The sequence below is a fragment of the Anabrus simplex genome, chromosome 5 (genome assembly GCF_040414725.1).
Source record: "Anabrus simplex isolate iqAnaSimp1 chromosome 5, ASM4041472v1, whole genome shotgun sequence".
NCBI lineage: Eukaryota > Metazoa > Arthropoda > Insecta > Orthoptera > Tettigoniidae > Anabrus > Anabrus simplex.
Window position 1 is genome coordinate 365,323,523 of NC_090269.1, and position 24,878 is coordinate 365,348,400.

The 24,878-nt window shown below is 40.5% G+C and overlaps 1 protein-coding gene across 1 annotated transcript in view; it reads right to left on the reverse strand.

Annotated features, from left to right (window-relative positions):
* Positions 1–863: 863 nt before the first annotated feature.
* The window catches only part of LOC136874923 (GTP-binding protein REM 1-like), a 336,448-nt gene continuing 312,433 nt past the window's right edge, over positions 864–24,878 (reverse strand). The window contains exon 4 of the mRNA XM_067148634.2: positions 864–1,111. Within this exon, the coding sequence (XP_067004735.2) occupies positions 864–1,111 (248 nt within the window). The remainder of the gene's footprint in view (positions 1,112–24,878) is intronic.

Sequence of the window (24,878 nt, forward strand, 5' to 3'; positions counted from 1 at the left end):
CTGAATTAAAAAATATAATTTATTGAAAGTACTGAATTTTATTATTAAATAATCAGAATTTGGTATTTAGTCTGTATATGGGTTGCTAGAAGGATGTATTTTCAAATATAAAAATGTTCACATTCCAACAGTGAAACACACATTCTGTCATTCTTTGTGGTGATTTAATTTGCTGTTCTTTCTTTTTATGAGCTCTCAATGTCTACCAGTACATGAAAAGAAAAAGGAATATATTTTTCACATGGGTCTATTTAAACAGGAGCAATCTTTTATGATTGCTTGAAGGTTAACTCTTGGAAAGCAATTTGAGCTTATGTGTGAAAGTTTTGTGTAAAGAAATATTTTCTTTTAGCCTATTTCTATAGTACAATTGTTCACATATTTTTGGTCTGTAATATGAACAATAATGAAATCAGAAACAGCAACCTCGTCAATCATTCCTCGTAATAAACAACTCGTTGACTTAGACAAAATCACTAGATTTCTCTCCAGTCCATCTAACCATTCTATGTTCCCTTGCTTCTTTAGAATAAAATAGTTCATACGTTTAAGTCTTTTTTTCTTTTTAATCATAGAAGTTTTAAAGGGGCTTCAATTCCCCATACAGCACTGTATCATTTTACACTTTATTTCTTGCAGTGATGTTTGTTGAAATGTGGTTTTTATAGAACATAAAAGTTCATCTTTTGTCACTGTGAGCTTCGACAGAGGGATTCTGTCTTTAGGCTACAGTGAATAACTGTCTGTCAACACTCTTTGGGGTCTGCAATATAGTATAGTATCACATTTACCAAAGGTGTTTTTTACTTCAAATTCTGGTGTTACTAACAACCTTGTGTGGTATTAGAAGATGGTAAGTTCTGTTACAGGACGAGCAAGTTCTCGCACGATCGGGATTTGCGCTTGATGCCAAGCAGGTGACGTAAAATTCGACGGCCGCTCCCCATCCGTACCTTCTGTTTCTTCTCTCTACGTAGGCGGTCCTTGTCTCTTCGTGGATTGAGCTGCACTTGCGCCAGGATCCCCACAAGAAGTTCGTCCACATTGTGGTCCAGGCCGCTAGATGTCTCGATGAACTTGCAGCCGCAGCTGTTGGCTAACTTGCGGCCCACTAAAACATAGAAAGAAAAATATATATGAATTATAAATAAACAAAGAATAGAGACAGCAAGAAAAATATTTTCTTAAATATGAAGAGTTATTTTATAGTCAAAATATAAATTTGAAGACGAGGCAAAGAAATAATCAAGTGTTATATTTGGCATGTATTGTTGTACGCGTGTGAAGTCTGGACACTAAGAGCAGCGACAATCAAATGAATAGAAGCATTTGAAACGTGGCTTCACAAGAAAATGCTTCATATTCTTTGGACAGCTCGAAAATTCAACGGAATGCCAATGTTGAATGAGAACTAGCAGCAGTATAACATAGGAAATTCAAATTCCTAGGAGATATACTAAAGGTTCATCAGTATCAATTTCTGAAGTTAATCCTACAAGGAAAAATATAATGTCACAGAAGTGTTGGAAGAAGACGAGCATCTTGTATCGTATCGTACACGAAACTTCCTTCTTTGCGGAGAACGGAGATAAATACTCGAGATTGACAGCCAATGCCAGAGAGACCTGATATGGCTCTTACAAGAAGAAGAAATTGAGGTCATTTTTTGTTCTCTTTCACATATGTGTGTCAGATCTGTTTCGAAATTCAGTAGTAGTGTTGGTGGTTTTAAGAGACAAAAGCAACAAGATTATGAGCCCCTCAGAGGGGTGGCTCGTCAGATGATGGACCTCCTCACCTTTTCCTAAAGTATTGGTATAAAAATTAAATTACTGATGTTATACTCCAGCATATTTCAATTTTCTCTTTGCAAGCTCATCCCCATCCCTTCTTTCTGTACATGATCGATGATCACAGTGCCTCTCAAAGTTACTGCTAGACCAATGTCTGTTCTTTTTCGGGTAGAAAAAAACATATTTTAAAACTTTTTACAATTAATTAATTTAAAACCACCTATTCAATATTTCAAAAATTGTAAAGTATTGAACAGGTGGTTTTAAATGAATTCATTGTAAGAAGTGTTAATATATTGAACTTCCATACGGTCTAATAATGAGATTAATGACTTGTAGAAAGAAACAAGAGTTATTTGTTTGTCCTCTATTTCTCTCATTCTATACCTTGACTTTCTTGGATTGCGGATGAGAAGGGTCAGTCTGGTCTCGAGTGTCGTCTCTCCATTAAGATGACTTTAACCAGGTAATTGCTATTGCAGCCATGACGTCATATTCCCTCAAGCATGTTTTCCTTAAAAAGCCACGTAACTGAAATGAAGTAACAGTTTCACTAACCACTCCTTGTATCGTTCCCTTCTGGAAAGCCCTGGCATGATCTACTCTGCTTCTAGGTGAAGACCACCCTATCCTTTCACAACTTTCCTGTCTTATTCTTGGCTCAATTACGTGACAGAATATTATTAATTCAGTTAACGGTATAGCGAGTGTTATGTTCGTAAGAAACATGATACGGTAATGCAAAAAGGGCTCATGGCGTTCGCTAATATTGCCATCCAGAGAGAACTTCTCGGTGAACTAATCAAGAAAGAGGCGTTTTATGAGGACTTTACGTATGGATTTGCCGCTGTCAAGGTCAGGAATACTGATTTAGTGTATAAACAATATGTGTTATGCATGCTGGAAAATGTGTCGGCATGTGTAGTCTCAGGGATGATTTGGCTGATTAATCACACTGAAAGAAGCGTGTTTGCATGTTCAACCGTGGCTGTAATCTAGGAGAGTGCATTAACTTTCATTTACAGTTAAAGTGTCTTGGATTTGGTTCTGACAAAGTTAGTAAATTTTTCCTAGGCACATTGGCATGAAACGGCGTTGATTCAGTCTTGTTACGTCAATTGAGATAATATGGAAGGGTAGTTTTCTGGAATATGATGCCACCTAACATATGTGATATTAGGCGCTGTTAGGCTGCTACAGCCAATCGTCATTAACATTATTAGCATAATAATATATGATATAATTTTGTGTGGTTATTGCTATCCTGGCACAGCCCTTGTAAGGCAGACCCTCCGGCGAGGGCAGGTGGCATCTGCCGTGAACATGGAAAGCAGTGTGTTATTGAGGTGGTGGATAGTGTTGTGGTGAATAAGTTGCAGGGATTTTGGGAGGAGCACAAACACCCAATTCCCGAACCAAGCGAATTAACTATTTAACCCAATGCGGCCGGGTATCGAACTCGAGGCCCTCTAAACCGAAGGCCTCTACGCTGACCAGCCATGGAACCGGACTAGCCTAGTAATAAAGTCAAGTAAGTTGGTGGCCCATATCCAATGCATACGTTGTTGTGCCCTTGGAAGACTAAGATGGTTGTGGTAGTGAGTATAGGTTCAATACTTTGAAAATTTATCATCACAGCATTTTTCGTGAGGTGAACGTGAACAATTCTGGAGGTGAGGGTGGGGTGGGGTCTATTTATGATAGCTGTCGAAAGTAGGTTACTGCTGTCTGGTACAGATTTCCTCAAATGTTGCTTCATAGTCTTACTGTGGATCTTGTGTTAGCACGCCTGGCTGAAATGGTGGTTACTTGTATTTTTGTCACAGTCGTTCATGAATAGCATGAATGAAGCAACAAAATACAAGTTAAAAACATTTAAGCTCTTTAAGTCTTTAGGTATTTTCAATCGTGAAATTACCAGCGTTTCGCCCCAGTGTAGCAGCGGGCTTATCAGTAGGTGTAGCATTCCAACTGACGAGCCCACTGCTACACTGGGGCGAAACGCTGGTAATTTCACGATTGAAAAAGCATAAAGACTTAATGAGCTTACGTGTCTTTAACGTTTGCAACGGATGAAATTAAATTACGGTTTCCTTCTACGACCTTATTTTTTCAGAATACAAGTTATTAAAGTACACTGAAGAAAATGGAAATTGCAACACCCAGAAGTAGTAGTGCTACATTGCTGCAATTGAACATGCAGGACGAGTGTTCGGTTGTGATTCGATGATTACACTTTCAGGTCCCTCTGACCGCAAGTTTGGACAACAATCAATACAGGATGTGCCCACCACGAGCTGCAATACATTGATGAATTTGTTGAGGCGTGGAGTCAATAAGGCCCTGGATCGCTTCCTGAGTAATTGTGGCCCATGCATGCTGCACTGCACGGGTCAGTTGTTCCAGAGTTGTGGGTGGCTGAGGACGGTTGGCCAGTTGTCTACCCATCATGTCCCACACATGCTCAATACGACTGAGATCCGGGGATCTGGCGGGCCATTCTAAGGTTGTGATGTCGTGGCGAGCTTCTCTGGAGATGCGTGCAGTGTGAACCCGGGCATTGTCCTGCTGAAACATCCCATTAGCAATGTTCGCCATCATAGGGACAACCACTGGATTGAGTACCCTATCAACGCACTTTCGAGCAGTCATAGTGCCCTCAACAAGCACTAACTGTGATTTCACATTAAAGCCAATAGCTCCCCAGACCATAATGCTTGGTGTTGGCCCTGTGTGCCTCTCGACAATAAGATCTGGGCGGCCCCTCTCCCCGGTACGTCGGCGCACACGATTCCGGCGATTACTGCGGGCAAGACAGAAGCGCGATTCATCAGTAAAGACGACCCTATGCCATTCGTCGACCCACGTCGATCTTTCTCAACACCAGGCCAGCCTTACACGTCGCTGTTGTGGGGTCAATGGAACACCTTCTGCAGGGACACGGGCTCGTAAGCCAATTGCACGCAGGCGATTACCAACTGTTTGTTGTGTAACGTGGGGTGCCACAGCTGCTCGAATTTGCGCTGCTGTTGCATGGAATTCCATCCGGGCCATCCGAATGATGCGGTGATCCTCTCTCACAGGTGTCTGTCGCGCTGGGCCTGTGCCAGGTCTACGAGTGTGGGTACCTTCATTTGACCGCTGCTGCCATACACGTTGTACCGTAGATGCCTGTCGGCCAACACGTGCAGCGACAGTCCTTAGCGATAATCCAGCCTCACACAGCCCAATAATCCGAGCCCTCTCAAACGGCGACAGTTGTTGATAGCGTGCTCTTCTCTGTCGTCGAGGCATGTTTGACGGGGAACACTTCACTGCACACACTGCAAGTCAACTACGCTATACTGGAGTCCGTATACTGGAGTTGATTCCTCCGCGACCAATCGCGTGGGGAGACCTGTAGCAACAATCCAATGGGTCTGAAACTTTGATCGTTTACATACCTACATGGCATCGTTCCATATCTTGAAAATCAACACAAACAACCAATGCCTTCATGGTGTTGCAATTTCCATTTTCTTAAGTGTATGATGTAGGCCTACACTTTATCAAAATAGATTTTTACGTAACGAAAGAGAGAAATGTAGTCGGATTTCGCCGTCATGTGGCACACAACTTCGAGATACAACATTGTATAGCTGAAAGAGTTTTAACGTTCTTTAATTCTTAGCTACTATCCTCACCTCTTCTTCTCTTCCGGCCTCGACGGCACTAGGTTTACGAGGCTTAGGATGTCCTTCGCTTTCACACCCGTCGCGGCCATTACCTTTCCTTTGCTGATATCTTCAATGTTCGAAGGTTCGAACCTCTTCCATTTTCCCTCTGATTAGTGCTAAGAGAGTGGTAGTGGTGATTACTGTTTTAAAAGGAAGTACAACTGGGCAACCATCCTCTGTTAACACTATTCAGAACGAAAATGGAAGAGATGCGGCACAATGAAGAATGAAAGTATCGGCAAAGGAAAGGGGAAGGCGTGAAAATGAGACTCCCTACACCTCACAACCCTAATACCATTGGGGCGGAAAAGAACAAAATATGTCCAAGGGAGGTCGGATAGGATCAATGAAAGCGAGGGGCCTGCTAGAATAAGTGGAAGCAATGCCAGGATTGAGGGCTCACCTAAGGGCCCGTGGACGCTAACCCACGCTCCCATGTTGAGTGCCCCTGGGGTTCTTTTTAGTCGTCCCTTACGACAGGCAGGGAGTGCTGTGGATGTTTCTAGCGCCACAAACCTCGGGCGGGGGGGGGGGGGGGGGCAGTGCTGTGAGAGGATGGTTGACCAGTAAACTTCCTCTTCAAACAGTAATCACCTCCACCACCTAGGCCTACGTAAACTGCAGAAACCGCTTATATGACGGCCATGGTGTGGGCCAGTCCTTACACGTCGACATTATGCGCGGTGGACTACACAGCATTGCCCCTGTGAGCTTCGACAGACGGATTCTATCTTTAGGCTACAGTTAATAACTGTCCGTCAACACTCTTTGGGGGCTGCAATATAGTAGGCTATAGTATCACATTTACCAAAGGTGTCTTTTACTTCAAATCCCGGTGTTACTAACAACCTTGTGCTGTATTAGAAGATAATGATAACGTCTGTTACAGGACGAGCAAGTTCTCGCACGATCGGGATTTGCGCTTGATGCCAAGCAGGTGACGTAAAATTCGACGGCCGCTTCCCATCCGTACCTTCTGTTTCTTCTCTCTTCGCAGTCAATCAATCAATCAATCAATCAATCAATCAATCAATCAATCAATCAATCAATCATCACAGACCCCTGCATTTAGGGCTGTCGTCCAGGGGGCAGATTTCTTCACAGTTGTTTACCCAGTCTTTTCTTAAATAATGTCAAAGAAATTATCATCGAAAACTTCCCTTGGTAAATTATTCCAATTCGTAACTCCTCTTCCTCTAAATGAATATTTGCTCCAATTTGTCCTCTTGAATTCCAACTTTATCTTCATATTATGATATTCCCTACCTTTAAAATCTCCATTCCACGCAATCTCTCCATTGACAGCTCGGAACGTACCACTTAGTCGAGTAGCTCGTCTCCTTACTCCCAAATCTTCCCAGCCCAAAGTTCCAGACAGTCGTTGGCAACGTGTTTCGAGGGAATTCGGAAAAGCCACATGCCTCAGACACCGTTTAAAGATACACAATCAGGTGGAGGCTGAGTAATATTTTCAAAGGGCATTATGTTTCATCGTACAGCTCTCCTGGTCAGTTAGGGTAACCTCAAATCCTATCAAAACGGGAACAAGATTATCCAACCTATTCTAGAACTGCATCGCCACCATTTCAAAGAAAGAAAATCTCCTGCACATCTATTGTAGGTCCATTCTTCGCTCTGCCGATATTGCCCGAATAACTTGTTGCTAGTCAGATATAAAACCTATTGAACCTATGCTTGGATGTAAATAATTTTACTGATTCTACTTGACTTGAATTAAATAATTATAATAATCTGAGGTGTCCGTAATCTGGGCGCCATAGTTCACCAAAATAAATCCCTCAAATTTAGATAAAACACGATCAATTTTCTCATCTTTTCCAGGGCGTGTAGCCTACATGAAGCTGTGTACTGGTACTTTTGCTACGGGTTTTACCTGACCCTCTAAAAAAGATTAAACATGTGGGAACTGCACCAAGATTATCTGCCTCAATTAAAACCTCCACAGTGACTTGGAATAAACTACCGTAGCTATATTCTAACATGGCATAATCCACTCCACTAAACCCTTGTAACAAACATCAACAACCCTTCATAATAAGGAAGCGAAAAACTGGAAAGATTTCCGCTAACACATTAACATATAAACATAAATCTAAAGCTGAAATACATGCATGGGAAAACAGCCACTACGATCTATTACGTTCTGTAGTAATCGTATAAGCAAATGTGAGCAATGATACCGGCAATTCGCTTCAATATTTTGTCCAATATTCACAATTTTCAGGGATTGTTCCCAGTATTGCCAACACTTAGCTGCAAAAGTAGCTAAAACTGATTGACAAAATGGCCAGAAATGGCTAAATATGTGAAACAGCTTGCAAATAGTCGCTTTATGCGTAAGTAAATCATAAGACAGGATAGATTTACGCATACACACACTTCTTTTCAAGTGTAACAGCTGAAGCCCAAAGTTTGTAACATTTTCGTAACACTACTCTTCTGTCGGAAATTACCCAGAGCAAATCTTGCTGCTTTTTTGTGTGTGGATCTTTTCCAGTTTTCATGTCAAATAATTCTGGTGTGGGTCCCATATGCTGGAACCATGCACTAACTGGGGTCTTACCAAAGATATACGCCCTCTCCTTTATATTCTTACCACATCCCCTAAATATCCTCAGCCGTGCGCTTCGAGGCGCGCGGCTGTGAGCTTGCATCCGGGAGATAGTAGGTTCGAATCCCACTATCGGCAGCCCTGAAGATGGTTTTCCGTGGTTTCCCATTTTCACACCAGGCAAATGCTGGGGCTGTACCTTAATTAAGGCCACAAGGCCACGGCCGCTTCTTTCCAACTCCTAGGCCTTTCCTATCCCATCGTCGCCATAAGACCTATCTGTGTCGGTGCGACGTAAAACCCTTAGCAAAAAAAAAAAAAAAAAAACAATATCCTCATAACCAGCGAGTTGGCCTGAGGTTAGGGTCGCGCAGCTATGAGCTTGTATTGAGGAGATAGTGGGTTCGAATCCCACTGTTGGCAGTCCTGAATATGGTTTTCCGTGATTTTCCATTTTCACTCAATCAGTCACTACTGATTTGCATTTAGGGCAGTCGCCCAGGTGGCAGATTCCCTATCTATTGTTTTCCTGGCCTTTTCTTAAATGATCGCAAATAAATGGGAAAATTATTGAACATTTCCCTTGGTAAGTTATTCCAATCCCTAACTCCCCTTCCTATAAATGAATATTTGCCCCAGTTTGTCCTCTTGAATTCCAACTTTATCTTCATATTGTGATCTTTCCTACTTTTATAGACGCCATTCAAACCTATTCGTCTACTAATGTCATTCCACGCCATCTCTCCGCTGACAGCTCGGAACATACCACTTAGTCGAGCAGCTCTTCTTCTTTCTCTCAATTCTTCCCAACCCAAACATTGCAACATTTTTGTAACGCTACTCTTTTGTCGGAAATCACCCAGAACAAATCGAGCTGCTTTTCTTTGGATTTTTTCCAGTTCTTGAATCAGGTAATCCTGGTGAGGGTCCCATACACTGGAACCATACTTTAGTTGGGGTCTTACCAGAGACTTATATGCACTCTCCTTTACATCCTTACTACAACCCCTAAACACCCTCATAACCATGTGCAGAGATCGGTACCCTTTATTTACAATCCCATTTATGTGATTACCCCAGTGAAGATCTTTCCTTATATTAACACCTAGATACTTACAATGATCCCCAAAAGGAACTTTCACCCCATCAACGCAGTCATTAAAACTGAGAGGACTTTTCCTATTTGTGAAACTCACAACCTGACTTTTAACCCCGTTTATCATCATACCATTGCCTGCTGTCCATCTCACAACATTATCGAGGTCATTTTGCAGTTGTTCACAGTCTTGTGACTTATTTATTACTCTATACAGAATAACATCATCCGCAGAAAGCCTTGTCTCTGATTCCACGTTTTTACTCATATCACTGATATATATATAAGAAAACATAAAGGTCCAATAATACTGCCTTGAGGAATTCCCCTCTTAATTATTACAAGGTCAGATAAAGCTTCACCTACTCTAATTCTCTGAGTTCCATTTTCTAGAAATATAGCCACCCATTCAGTCACTCTTTTTTCTAGTCCAATAGCACTCATTTTTGCCAGTAGTCTTCCATGATCTACCCTATCAAATGCCTTAGATAGGTCAATCGCAATGCAGTCCATTTGGCCTCCTGAATCCAGGATATCTGCTATATCGTGCTGAAATCCTACAAGCTGGCAGGCAAATGCTGGCGCTCTTCCTCCCCACTGCTCTCCCTTTCCTCTCCCATCGTCGCAATGAAACCTATCTGTGTCGCTGCGACGTAAAAAAATTGTTAAATAATAATAATGTATCCTCATAATCATATAAAGACATCTGTAACCCATATTTACAACCTCGTTAATGTGATTAACTCTGAAGATCGTTCACACCTAGCTATTTACAGTGATCTTCGTGAAGTAGTTTTACCCCCATCAACACAGTAATCAAAACGAAGAGCTGTTAGGATATTTCCTCTTGGTTAAACGTACAAACTGTCTTTACATCCCGTTTACCATCATGCCGTTGTCTGCTGTCCATCTCACAACATTGTCGAGGTCTATTTGCAGTCGCTCACAAGAAAATAATAATAATAATAATAATAATAATAATGGCGTATGGCCTCCGGAGTGGGTCTTTATCTCGTAGACGTTCTATTAGGCGACCTGCATGTCTGTGAAGATAAGGGCCCTACCTAGGATGATTTCTAATACTGAATACGCCACATACACCCAGCCCCCGAGCCATTGGAATTAATCAATTAAGGTTAAAATCCCTGACCCGGCCGGGAATCGAACCAGGGACCCTCTGAACCGAAGCCCAGTACGCTGACCATTCAGCCAACGAGTAGTAAAAATACGAATTAATGCTGACAAAAATTACTTATCTGTGCCCTAATACAGTCGAAACCGTGTATAGCGACATCGCTTTTAACCACGTACTGGATATAATGGCGAAATTTAATGGTCCTGTCTAAATTCTATATAAACACAGTATTGAAAAAAATCGCTTAGTACGACGTCGCCTATTACAGCATATCGTATACAATGACGTACTTTGATCACATTTTCGGATAAATGTATCGATTATAACGTCCAATGCTGATTTTTGTTTATTACATATTTGGGGAGCCCTGCCAACACTGTATTGCTTATTATTGTTGATTTCAAATCAGTCTGTTAAATAGTCAAGACAGGCATCGCTGTGAAGATGACGTAAGAGAAGAGGAAGGTGTTTAATAATAATGAAAAGTTACACATAATATGGCGATTAGAAAATGGGGATCACGAAGGAAATGGGTGTATACGACAGACAGAGAGAAATGAAATCTCTTTTCGAAGAAAAAATCTTTAAAAAATCAAGTGAGCCAGATGATCTGAGCACAAAGATATTGAAGAATTTTTACTTAGATGGTTTAAGCAGCAAAGAACACATAATGTGCCGATCAATGGATCTACAGTACTCTTCAAGCGAAAGCTAATGAAATTCCTCGCAGTCCTACTCCATTTATTTTTATTTTTCAAATTTTTCCTTCACTTGGAGGATGCCAAAGACAAAGAATACACAAACAATTTCATTCATTTTTTTTTTGCTACTTGCTTTACGTCGCACCGACACAGATAGGTCTTATGGCGACGATGGGACAGGAATGGTCTAGGAGTGGGAAGGAAGCGGCCGTGGCCTTAATTAAGGTACAGCCCCAGCATTTGCCTGGTGTGAAAATGGGAAACCAAGGAAAACCATCTTCAGGGCAGCCTACAGTGGGATTCGAACCCACTATCTCCCGAATACTGGATACTGGGCGCACTTAAGCGACTGCAGCTATCGAGCTCGGTTTCATTCAATTTCATTCATACCGTGCTGTAATACAGTACGTATTTAAGTTACGTTTTTATAGTTTTACCTTAATTCTTTTAATTAACCATGTAAGTGTGAAGCCTGAAACTTGTAGATATGACGTTTTTAGGAAGGAATAAAAGAACCGGTTTGTGCGACTATCGGCTATAACGACCTTGATCGGCGTTCCCTTCGGGGTCGTTATAATTGATTTCGACTGTATATCGTAGAAATTGCTTTTCAAATTCAAACTTCTTTTGCTTTCTGCTCTTTTCTCCTATTACTCAGGATCGCTACTACGTGTGGAATAAATCCAGTTTTACGGCCGGCTACCTTTCCCGACGCCAGCACTACGAGGACGGATATATTCGCTATTGAGTATTTCTTTATTGGTTGGTAGTTTTGATTTGATTTGATTTGTTTATTTATCATCAACAGAGTTATTGATTCTCCAATTACAGATGATATAATACATTCAAATAATAACAATATTAACAGAACTTACTACCACCACTAATTATAAATAAGCAATATATAATATATACATATTTACAAAACACATTAGGAAGAAAAAAGACATGAAAACAGAAAAGTATTTATAGTTTTGAAATGACCGAAGGAAGGAAGTATAACTTTCAGTTACTAAATGGGCAGAACAAGATACAAGGAACACTCTGTCTATGAAGCGTCCATAAGATGTCTGCGAATTTCACTAGCTGACGAGTGAAATATATCCACTATCCGCTAATTTCGTTCAGGGATCTTAGGGCCTGCATAACCAAGATCTCCTGTGTGATTCCGTTCTACACCTGGGTAAGTGAAAGGTGACAGCCTGTCGGGTATTGCGGGAAGGAACATGAATTGGTAGCAACTGGAGTAAATTGGGACAGTCAAGGAAATTACCGATACATTTGTGTATGAGACATGCGTTGACATACCTGCGCCTAGTCTTAAGCGACTCAATACACATATTTATACAACACAAATCATAATCTGTCGATGACAGCTTGATACCCAAACACTTTTTACTAATCCATTTTGAGAATCTGATCTGTACTCGCTCTAAGGCATTAACTAAGTATTGCTGAGAGGGGATCCACACTTCAGAGCAGTACTCTAGACTAGATCGTATAAGCGAAAAATACAGGGTTTTCAATGGGAAAACAGATTTAAAACTCTTGCAATTTCTTTTGAGGAAGCCTAACGTTTTAAATGCCTTGTTAACGATATTTAACACATGCTCATTGAAAGACAGACCATTTTGATTACTAAAAATAATACCAAGATCGTTAATTTTATTAACATGCTTCACTTCTTGATCCCCTACATTGTAATTGAATACATTAACTTGCATTTTTCTCGTGAAGGATATTGCACTGCACCTTGAAATATTTAGGGTTAACTGCCACTTTTTGCACCAATCACTAATATTATTTATATCAGACTGTAACAATTCGCAATCACTCATCTTTTCAATTACCCTGTAGATTTTAAGGTCATTAGCATAGAGCAAGTAGTTGCTCGAATGGATTTGTGATGGCAGATCATTAATAAATAGAAGGAAACATAAAGGTCCCAGTAGTGAACCTTGTGGGACGCCAGACATAGGCTGATAAGGGCGAGAAATGATACCCTCGTATTTTACTGAATACCTTCTTTCGTTAAGATAGCATTTAAACCATTCAAGCAAGCTTCCATGAATGCCATATGCTGACAACTTAGTCAGAAGAGCATTATGCTGCACTGAGTCGAAAGCCTTGGAAAAGTCCGTGTACATGGCATCAACCTGCTTGCAATTGTCCAGAGCGCTAGATATGAAGTGGGAGTACACAGCAAGATTGGTGGTAGTTGAGCGTTTCTGGACAAACCCATGCTGGTTAATATTAATTAAGCCACTGACTGCACTGTACACGGCTTTGTATACGACTCTTTCCGCTACTATGGAAATGAGTGAAAGAAGAACTACTGGTCTGTAATTGACAAAGAAAGATCTGTCACCTTTCTTAAAAACTGGAATAACATAGCCTTTCTTCCAATCCGACGGGAAATTGCCTGTACGAAGAGACCAGTTGATTATCGTGGCTAGTGGGGTTGCCAGCTCCTCAGCACACTCACGTAACACAATTCCTGGAATTTGATCTGGACCACAAGACTTCTTCGTATCCATCGACTTCAAGATGTTGCAGACTTCCGATGCCGAAGTTACTACTGATGATAAATTAATTTCCCCGAATTGTTCGGTGTGAGAATTACAGGGAACACTAGGTTGATGGAATGTTTTGAAAGTGTCAGCAAAATTATCCAGAATTTCTTTCAATGAGCTAATTTCCTTGTCTTCATTAATCATCATAGATGGTAGCCGCCTAGATTTTGATTTGCAATTAATACATTTCCAAAATCTTTGTGGGTGTCTGATAATATCTTCCTCAACAGATCCGACATAATCCCTGTACTTTCTCCGCTGCATTTGTTTGTATTCCTTTCTTAGCGCCGCGAATTCGATGTAATCTGAAGGAAGTGAAGACTTTGCAGCTCGTTTCCTTGCTCTTTCCTTTGCCCGCATTTTGTCTGTAAGTTCGGAGTCATACCAAGAGGGAAGACGCCTAGTCTTCATTATGCTGGAAGGTACGGCGTCCTGAAGAGCGCTGTGCAGTAAGTCATAAAACAAGTCAACTGCGGCATCAAGAGATGGGCAGGTTTCGAGCAAGTTCCACGGACAACGGGATAAGATATTTCGTAGATGGGGAAAGTCTGCTTTTGTTCAAACGAATAATGATTTTGTAGTCTGTGGTAAACGAGGAACACGGGAAATATGAAGTCTGCTAGTATCGTGAGTAGCCTCGCGATTCCTGGCAATCGCCGAATATCTGATGAACACTCGACTCCACCGCGCAGTGATCATTGCGTGGAGGGCCCACTGTCCCTTTTACAGTTTATTCTTTTATTAATCGCCAGGCTCCATCCAGCAGTTATCACTACAGGAGGGAGCTATTATATCTATTATTTTTTTTAAATATTATTATCGTGAGCTTCCTTGCGATTCCCTGGCAATCGCCGAATATTAGGTTATCACCAGGCTCCACCGGGCAGTGATCACTGCGTGGAGGGACCACTATACCTATTACAGTTTGTTTAGTTCTTATAACTGCATGTTAGATTTGATTTGTTCTCTACTAACAAAACAGGGTCTAAGTCGGAAGATAGTTCTGTACAGACTCTTTGGAATAAATAAATAGTAGGGATGTGTTGTTTGTAAATTTAGGTGTGTATTAAGGTGAACACACCCACCAAGTTTCCAAGCTTGAGGCATTAATCAGACGTTGCTAAAATTCCAAGACCGCCTGCGAATTAAACTCAGGTCACTCTGAACCGGAAGCCACTGTGCTTGCTGACCATTCAATCAAGAAGCTGAACTTGTATTTTTTTAGACAAATGCAAATTATGTTTTCTTGATGGAAATTATTTAAATAAAGAACTTATTTATTATGGCTTACTTTCAAGTGTCAAAGTTAGGGTGCCTGGCACTCAACTAAATTTTACATCTGTTAGCCTATCTACAGGTACATTAACTGATAGTCTAACAAAGTTGCATTAAACGAACACTCACACTCTCGCATACATATAAGAAATTAAACTGTACATTATCCAATATCAATATCAAGTAATTTTGCTCAAACTCGCACACAATAGTTATTACACAACTATCAATTAGATCTACATATACAAGAATAACACCAACAAATCATTTGTCATTCACACGCTCAGTTGTACAGTGCACACGTCAGTTGGTAACTTTTACCAGGTAGTATCGGCAACATCTTTCGAATTTAGCTAATGAACCACTGTCCCTAACGCTGACAGGTAGGAAATTCCAAAACCGGTCACAATAAAATAATTACTATACACAGATGAATTGTTACTAGGAATAGCAAGGGTAGTGCCAGTGCGAGTGTTATAGTTATGACAGGAGTGACAGTGCAATTTAGAGGATAATGTGATAAAAAGACTTACTGTATTTGATTTATTTGAAAAAAATTTTTTTTCTATAATCTACTTTACAAATTTTCCACCTGAATAATAACAATAGTATTATTAAATTAGTAAAGATAAAATGTAGCACGAGACGGCATAATTTTACAAGAATATTTTCTGTTTCGTAGAGCATATTCCAATGTTTATTTCATATTTGTATTCATACGTCATGTGATATTAAGGGACATAATTCTCAGGTGTATTTGATGAAGTATTTGAGTTACTAGTAGTTGTTATCAAGGTCATTAATCACAAGAGAAGAAAGGTACAGAATGTACCTGACGAAACTTGGGAGTGTAGGAGTCGTAACAAGGGATGAATAACAATTAAAGGAGAAAGGTGAAAACGAGAGACACTGTGACTGAAATAGGGGTAAGTGTGCCAGAAATCGAAATGAAGTAGTCATTACGAAAAGAAAAATGGGGGGATGACACATTAACCAGGATGCTGGACCAAAGTCCATAACTGAACCATGGATTTTGGTGCCTTGGTGCTCATGTGGTAGTGTTTTTACCCGCTAGGAACGAAGCTGATTTAAAAGTGATATCATGGGCGTTTATTTAACTCAAATAAACTTCGTCAAATAAGATATTGTAAAGATTGCATCCTCTATTTACCTATGTTTAAAATACATTTCTTTTTCAAATTTACTGAGGAATTCTCATTAGGTAACTGTAAGGTAGACCGAATTATTATTTAGTGTCGAAGAATAAGTGGTGTGGAAAAATGAAGTGAAACAGGAGTTTCCATCGGTTTACTACCCGCGTGTATTTTTATCCTTACTAACGGTTTAAAATAAACCATTTGAAGTGGTGAAGCGCTGCATGAAGGTAATTTGAAAGTGGCCGCTCTTACGGTAGGTGTCATCAGGTGAAACATGATTATGATCAAATAAACTGCTCCAAAAAAAGATGAGAGATCGGTTACAACTGCATTTCAATAAAGTAACTTTGTCAAATGTAGCTCAATTGGTATACTTTGTCGGTGGAGCCATGTTTCTCTTCCTTCAATCAATCACTACTGATCTGCATGTAGGGCAGTTGCCCACGTGGTAGATTCCCTATCTGTTGTTTTCCTAGCCGTTTCTTAAATGATTTCAAATAGATTGGACATTTATTAAACATCTCCCTTGGTAAGTTATTCCAATCCCTAACCCACCTTCCTATAAACGAATATTTGCCCCAATTTGTCCTTTTGAATTCCAACTTTATCTTCATATTGTTATCTTTCCTAGTTTTCAAGACAGCCCACAAACTTATTCGTCTACTAATATCATTCCACGCCATCTTTCCACTGACAGCTCGAAACATACTACTTAGTCGAGCAGCTCGTCTTTTTTTCTCCCAAGTCTTCCCAGCCCAACTTTTCAACATGTTCGTAACGCTACTCTTTTGTCGGAAATCACCAAGAACAAACCGAGCTGCTTTTCTTTGGATTTTTTCCACTTATTGAATCAAGTATTCCTGGTGAGGGTCCCATACACTGGAACCATACTCTAGTTGGGGTCTTACCGGAGAATTGTATGCCCTCTCCTTTACATCCTTACTACAACCCCTAAATACCCTCATAACCATGTGCAGAGATCTGTACCCTTAATTTACAATTCCATTTATGTGATTACCCCAATGAATATCCTTCCTTATATTAACAAGTAGATACTTACAATGATTACCAAAAGGAACTTTCACCCCATCAACGTAGTAATTAAAACTGTTGTTCACAGTCTTGTAACTTATTTATTACTCTATACAGAATAACATCATCCGCAGAAAGCCTTGTCTCTGATTCCACTTTTTTACTCATATCATTGATATATATAAGAAAACATAAAGGTCCAATAATAATGCCTTGAGGAATTCTCCCCCGCCCCTTAATTATTACAGGGTCAGATAAAGCTTCGTCTACTTTCATTCTCTGAGGTCAATTTTCTAGAAATATAGCCACCGTTTCAGTCATTTTGTCTAGTGCAACTGCACTCATTTTTGCCAGTAGTCTCTCATGATCCACCCTATCAAATGCCTTAGACAGGTCAATCGCGATACAGTCCATTTGACCTCCTGAATCCAAGATGTCTTGATGGAATCCTACAAGTTGAGCTTCAGTGGAAAAACCTTGCCTAAACCTGAACTGCCTTATATCGAACCAGTTATTAATTTCCCAAGCATGTCTAATATAATCAGAAAGTTTTTTTTCCAAAGCTTACACACAATGCATGTCAAACTGACTGGGCTGTAATTTTTATGTCTATCACCCTTTCCTTTGTACACAGGGGCTACTATAACAACTCTCCATGCATTTGGTATAGCTCCTTCATGCAAACAATAATCGAATAAGTACTTCAGATATGGTATTATATCCAAGCCCTTGTTTTTAGTATATCCCCAGAAATATTACCAATTCCAACCGCTTTTCTAGTTTTCAAATTTTGTATCTTATTGTAAATGTCATTGTTATCATAGGTAAATTCTAATACTTCTTTAGCATTAGTCACCTCTATCTGAACATTATCCTTGTAACCACCATTTACATACTGCTGACTGAATACTTCTGCCTTTTGAAGATCCTCATATAGGCTACACACTTCCCTAGTTCATTAATGATTCCTGGAATGTCCTTCTTGGAATCTGTTTCTGCCTTAAAAGTACCTATAAATACCCTTCCATTTTTCACTAAAATTTGTATGACTAACAGTTATGCTTGCCATTATGTTATCCTTAGCTGACTTCTTGGATAGATTCAATTTCCTAGTAAGTTCCTTCAATTTCTCCTTTCTTCCACAGCCATTTCTGACTCTATTTCTTTTCAATCTGCACCTCCTTCTTAGTCGCTTTTATTTCTCTATTATAATAAGGTGGGTCTTTACCATTCCTTACCACCTTTAAAGGTACAAACCTATTTTCACATTCCTCAACAATTGCTTTAAACCCATTCCAGACTCTGCTTTTTTATTCAGTTCGTGAAAGTTTTTTCACCCTGTTATCTGTGTTATTTTGTCCACCATCATACTACTTGGTCTCCTTTTGGTGGTGGTGGTGGTGATTATTGTTTTAAGAGGAAGTACACCTGAGCAACCATCCTTTGTTAACGATAATCAGAGTGAAGAAATGGAAGGGGTCGAACACTTGGATAAATGAAGGTAGAGCCTATTGACCAAAGAAAACAACGGCCCCAGAGGGGCGTGAAAATGAAACACTCCCTAGGATTCGCAAACCCAATACCGTCTGATCGGAAAAGAACGAGAGTTGACCAGGGAGGTCGGATAGGATAGGTGAAAGTGAGCAGGAAGGCACAAGTGGAAGCAATGTCAGGCTCAAATAAGGGTCCCATGGTCGCCAACCCACGCTCCCAAGTTAAGAGCCCCTGGGTCCCCTTTTAATCGCCTCTTACGTTAGGCAGGGGATATCGTGCGTGTTATTCTACCGCCTCCACCCACAGGAATGGTTTTCTTCCCAAGATCTTTTCTTCAATTATGTTTCTGCCTTAGTAAATTGCCATAACATTTATTTATTTATTTATTTATTTTATTTATTTACTTATTTATTTATTTAGAATGTCTACTTTTACTTGGCGCGGTTAAGGCTATAAAGACTTCTCCTACATTGAATCAAACAACTGATGTTCTTTCTGTGAATTGTATTTATTAGTGCCTGCGTTCTCTGACTAGGTTCAGGACATTTACCCATACGTCAGTTTTACTTTCTGTCCAAGAAGTTCTGCTTAATTTTCTCCAGATCCACATCTCCATTACCTTCAGATGCTGTGGTCTTTCTTTAACAACGCCCAGCTCTCCGAGCCATATAGAAGCACTCCAGATGAAAGAACTAATATCGTATTTTGATGTTGAGTGATTGATTAATATTTTTCCCTGCATACTAAGTACGTAGAGACAAACAGTTTTAAATAAGAAAGTCGAGCGATTACGCCATACGTGTAGTATAGCAGTAAGTTTATATTATGGGGTGGTAGGCTCGAAAATCACCATCGAAAACCCTGAAGATGGTTTTCTTCGGGTTCAATCAATCGCTACTGATCTGCATTTAGGGCAGTCGCCCAGGTGGCAGATTCCCTATCAGCTGTTTTCCTAAACGTTTCTTAAATGATTGCAAAGAAATTGGAAATTCATTAAACATCTCCCTCGGTCTCATTTACACACCAGACCTATGGTGTGATTGCTCCTTCATTAAGGCTATGCATGACCACTTCATTTCCAGTCCCGCTTCTTTTCTATTCTAAAGTAGGGCCCACGAGAGTTGAAGTCTGACGTTCAGCGCCACCGGCGAGAAAAAGTTGACTAACGCTGCTCGAAAATGGCCTGTTGCTATGGCAACGATAACAGAGTTGCAACATTTTAGGACGTTATCACCACGTGGGTTGGCTTGCTCTCAGTCACTTTTGTCATTCATATTCTGACTGATTTCTTTTCTCGATGAAGTATCGTCTTCCTATTGTGTTTATTATACCGTAGATTATTTTTTAATTGTACAGGTACCGTTAACAATCGGAGTTAAATAATAAAAAACTATCAATGTGGGTAGTGTTGTTATATTCTGTGATTAACAGGTGCATTTGTTGAGGTTATTGTCAGAAACTGATGATTTTGTTAGTGATTATGAAATCTTTTATATATATCGATAATGTCGTGTTCTGTCTTAAATGCTGGAATTATTAACACGAGCTTAGGAACCGGTTAAGGTAAACGAATTGTATTAGGCCTAGGCCTACATGTTTTATTAAACACTCAGCCTGTATGAAAGGGTGGTAGGCTGCAAATGGAGGTAACTATGACAACGCAGCGTACTTCGTAGTTACAGCTTTCGCCGCTCACCTGTCAGACTTCAACTCTCGTGGGCCCTACTATAGCGTCGTCAAGACCTATCTCTGTTACTGTGACATTACACAGTTAATAAAGGAATCGTAGTGGAATAATTGAATATCAGCGTTATTGTTGTTATTCGAAGGGGGAAATGAACACTGTAAACATCTGTCAACAAAGTCTTATCCTTAACATGAAATTGCCTTATCCTTAATATAAAATTAGAGATTATTTCAAACATAAACATTTGAAAGAGGCTATCATCGTTCATGCTTGTACACGCATGCACAGAAATGGTGTCCCGATATAAACAAAATATGGCATCCCCCACCTCCTCGCTCGAATTGCTACAGGTACACAGCCCGCTACAAGACGGTTGTGATTGAAATGGGCACAGTGGCGGATGTATAGCAGTACACACGTTGTGCCTTCAGTACAGTATACTTGCGGACAAAACATGACGACCGCAGCTCCTGGAAGCGGGCTGAAAGCCAACAGTCAATCACACTCTACACTCTGTTGATTTAACGAGTTCTAGGAGATCCTTGTTTGGTGCGGAGAGGTTGCTAAACCACTCTTTCACACTCTCTTCAGTCTGTTACTGCGGCATTAACATAAAGGGAGAAACAAAAATTGTAGTGGAATAATTTAATATTAACGTTGTTATTGTTGTTGTTGTTCGAAGGGGGTAATGAACACTAAACATCTGTCAGCGTGTCGAGTGCAGTAGACGATTTGGCAACAAGACGTAGTAAATGCGGTAAGCCGCTAATAGACACCGGGCTGCCGCTGGAGAGTTGTGGTGTGAGGCGAGGTCGTCTACCCGTTCATTCCCTTCCTCTCCTTTTCGGTACTGGAGTGGCCTTCAACACTACCCCTCACGCCCTCCCAAACTTTTCAGTAATGGAGTGGGGTAGAGTTGATTGTTTTAGTCTGGACATAATTTTTACAAGTTGCTTTACGTCGCACCGACTCAGACAGGTCTTACCCTATGGCGACGATGGGACAGGAAGGAGTTAGGAGTGGGAAGGAAGTGGCCTTGGCCTTAATTAAGGTACAGCCCCAGCATTTGCCTGGTGTGAAAATGGGAAACCACGGAAAACCATCTTCAGGACTGCCGACAGTGGGGTTCGATCCCACTATCTCCCGAATACTGGATACTTGTTGCACTTACGCGACTGCAGCTATCAAGCTCGGTGGACATAATTTGGTGGAGCATTCTTGTATAGGGAGATGTGAAAGGAGTGGAAAGAAAGCTCTAGCGAGATTATTTTCCTTAATTTCGCGCATTTCTTAGATGCCTGAAGTCATAAATACTACTTGAAATTGAAGTTAAGAAGGTAACTCAGATGGGCGAGAATTCGATTTCCTGTCGGAAGCTGAAAAAATTGAAAACGAAATTTCCACTTCTGAAGAGAAAGTTGGCCCTTAGGGTCACTACACACTACATTAAAAGTGAGAAGCAAGTTAGTTCCTGGGAGGCAATCACTCTACGGAGATGGCTTTGCTTCGCCCCCTTTTTTTTTTCTAGTAGGCCTGTCCGGCATACCTCAGCAGTGAAACTCCATAGCCTGTTTCCAGTCATTTGACCGGGTTAGGAATGGAATGGAATGAATGAAGCCCCCTTCTACCGGCGAGGATGGGAATTGTGCCGGCTGCCGAAGTCTGTCGCACTCCCCTGGGGCAATGATTAATGAATGATTATTCAAATGAAATGATATTGAACAGTGTTGCTGGAATGAAAGATGACAGGGAAAACCGGAGTACCCGGAGAGAAACCTGTCCCGCCTCCGCTTTGTCCAGCAAAAATCTCACATGGAGTGACCGGGATTTGAACCACGGAACCCAGCGGTGAGAGACCGGCGCGTTGCCGCCACGGAGGCTACCGTACCTCAGCAACATTTTAAATTCACACCACGAGAAAGTTTCCTAACCCGTAATTAGTACATCTAAAAATTGTACCCAGGACCCACGTGGATTTTGAGCATAGTTTGGTAGAAAAGAAAACGACTGGATAGAATTTAAATATCAAACACTTAATAAGGAGTTATTATTACTATTTTAAAACTATTTTCATTACCGCTGGTTATTATTTACAGAAGTTATGTTACATCATAGTGTGTGAAAAATATGTACGTACAAAGTCCTATTCAACAGCTGTAAATATTTAGCTTCAGAATTGAAACCTTACATTTCATGAATTTCAACACAAAAGAGGTTGTCCTGTAGAGCTGTAAACCAAAAGAAAAGTTAAACTTCAATATAAAAAAATTCTGCAGGCATACTTATGATTATGAGAGATTCAGTTGTAACGTTTTCTTCCTAATGAAATGGCATGCATCATTTATAAAAATAGTAAAAAATAACGGAAATTTGGACGAAACCCCGGTTTTATATCTTTTAGTATCTTAATCAGTCCATTTCAGTATTTTTACTCATCCAAACCACCGAACCACTTTGGACACACGGCACTGAATCATTCCAAACACAAAGTTGCTCGACATCTGGACAACTCTTGTGATGCTTTCCTGTCTTTCCGTAGCAGATTCGATCCTGGCTCAGTCCAGTGGTATTTGAAGGTGGTCAAATACGTCAGCCTCGTGTCGGTAGATTTACTGGCAGGTAAAAGAACTCCTGAGGGAATAAATTCCGCCACCTCGGCGTCTTCGAAAACCGTAAAGGTAGTGGGACGTAAAACCATTATTATTATTATTATTATTATTATTATTATTATTATTATTATTATTATTATTATCAAGTGTACCCGTGCTTCGCTACGGCATTCTACCTTGTATACAGATTTTTACGTAAATTACTATACACGCGGTGAGTAAAATTATATTAAATTGTATGTCTCTTAGCGTTATCCGAGAAACACCACGGGGAGAACCCCGTACGTTGTTTCCGATGTAAGGCGCGCGTTGGGGAGATTTTTACTGCCGTTCACAATCGAGATTGGGAGTTTTCATTGTAAAGGTGGGCCCCGTTTCGTAATGCCAGTCATAGTCGAGTTGGGGAGAGATGATTATAATCGAGAAATGCAGCTCTATGTAACGTATAACTGTTTTGAGATACGGCCTACCGTTTAGCCACCAATTAACGTGAAACGAAGGTCTGGATAATCATTAAAATTGCCTCCATATTTCGATATTTTTCGCGGCCAAATGTTATACTTTTGAAGATCTCGGAATGTTTCCTCAAAGGAAAGTCTCCAGGTTTCGGGATTAGCACTCGCATATGTACGGAGAAATTAAGGAAGAAAATAACGCATTTAACAAAGTCGACATTAATTGAAAATAAGGTAATAACTGAGGACAGCCGGATAGGACAAATATGCAAATACCAAGTGGATGTATTGGAAAATGAAAAGCCCCTCACTAAGTTGTTGATATGAGTTATGGATTTAAGAAAGCGGTAACAGAGTAGACATTTCGGCGCAGGGATTCTTAGTTAAATAGATAAGAAGATGACTTATAGTGTTATTATTTAAGCCGAGAGAGGTAAGGCAGAGGCAAGGAATAAAAGCAGAAAACAGAGGTAGAATAGAAATACATTAAAAATAAGAGCAAATGCCGGAAAACACCTTACGATGTGAAATAATGGGCCACACTGTGGAGTAATGATGGTCTTCTTGAGTACAGGAGGCTGGACACAGTTGGCATTGCAGAAAGTGTTGTACAGTCTGGACTTCTCCACATTCACACTGGATATAATTCTTATCAGAGTATCCCAATCTGGCTAAATTAACCTTTGATCTGCCCACTCCAGATCTCAATCTATTCTTCCAAGCCAGCCATTCCTCGTCATGACCAGGAGGCAAAGTTTCCGAAATTCTTCTCTAACCAGAAGGAAGGTAGGTCATAGTCTTCCATAGTTGTAGCCTAGCTTTTTCACTGGTGGATGTTTCTTTGATGTTCTATGGAAGCTCTTCCTTGATTTTAATTGTTGCGGATGTGGTTTGTCCCCTTTCTTTCTTTCTTTCTTTCTTTCTTTCTTTCTTTCCTTATTGACAGCTATTTCTTTTCGAATAGGAGGTTGTGCTATTCTTGCGAGGTGGTAAAGCCATTCAACAGGAATGGATTTTAAGCTGCCTGTTGTAATCTACAGGTTTCATTAAAAGCTACATTCACCTGTTCGTCATGCGTGGAACTATAACAAACAGGACAGGCATACTCTGCTGTGGAATAGCATAGCGCTATTGCAGAAGTTCGGGTGATATCAGGATGACTTCCCTACTGTAATCCAACCAATTTCTTGTGGAGATTGTTCCTAGTGGACACCTTTCGCTTGCAGTTCATGCAGTGCTTCTTGAAAGTAAGAGACCTAATATTGCAGATGGCGTATACTTTTTTTACAAGTTGTTTTACGTCGTACCGACACAGATAGGTCATACGGCGACGGTGGGATAGGAAAGGGCTAGGAGTGGGAAGGAAGCGGACGTGGCCTTAATTAATCTACAGCCTCAGCATTTGCCTGGTGTGAATTTGGAAAATCACGGAAAACCATCTTCAGGGCTGCCGACATTGGGGTTCGAACCCACTATCTCCAGAATACTAGATACTGGCCGCACTTAAGCGACTGCAGCTACCGAGCTGGGTGTGTAAACCTTTAAGAAATGAGATAATTTTTCATTTTAAACTTATTTTCTGG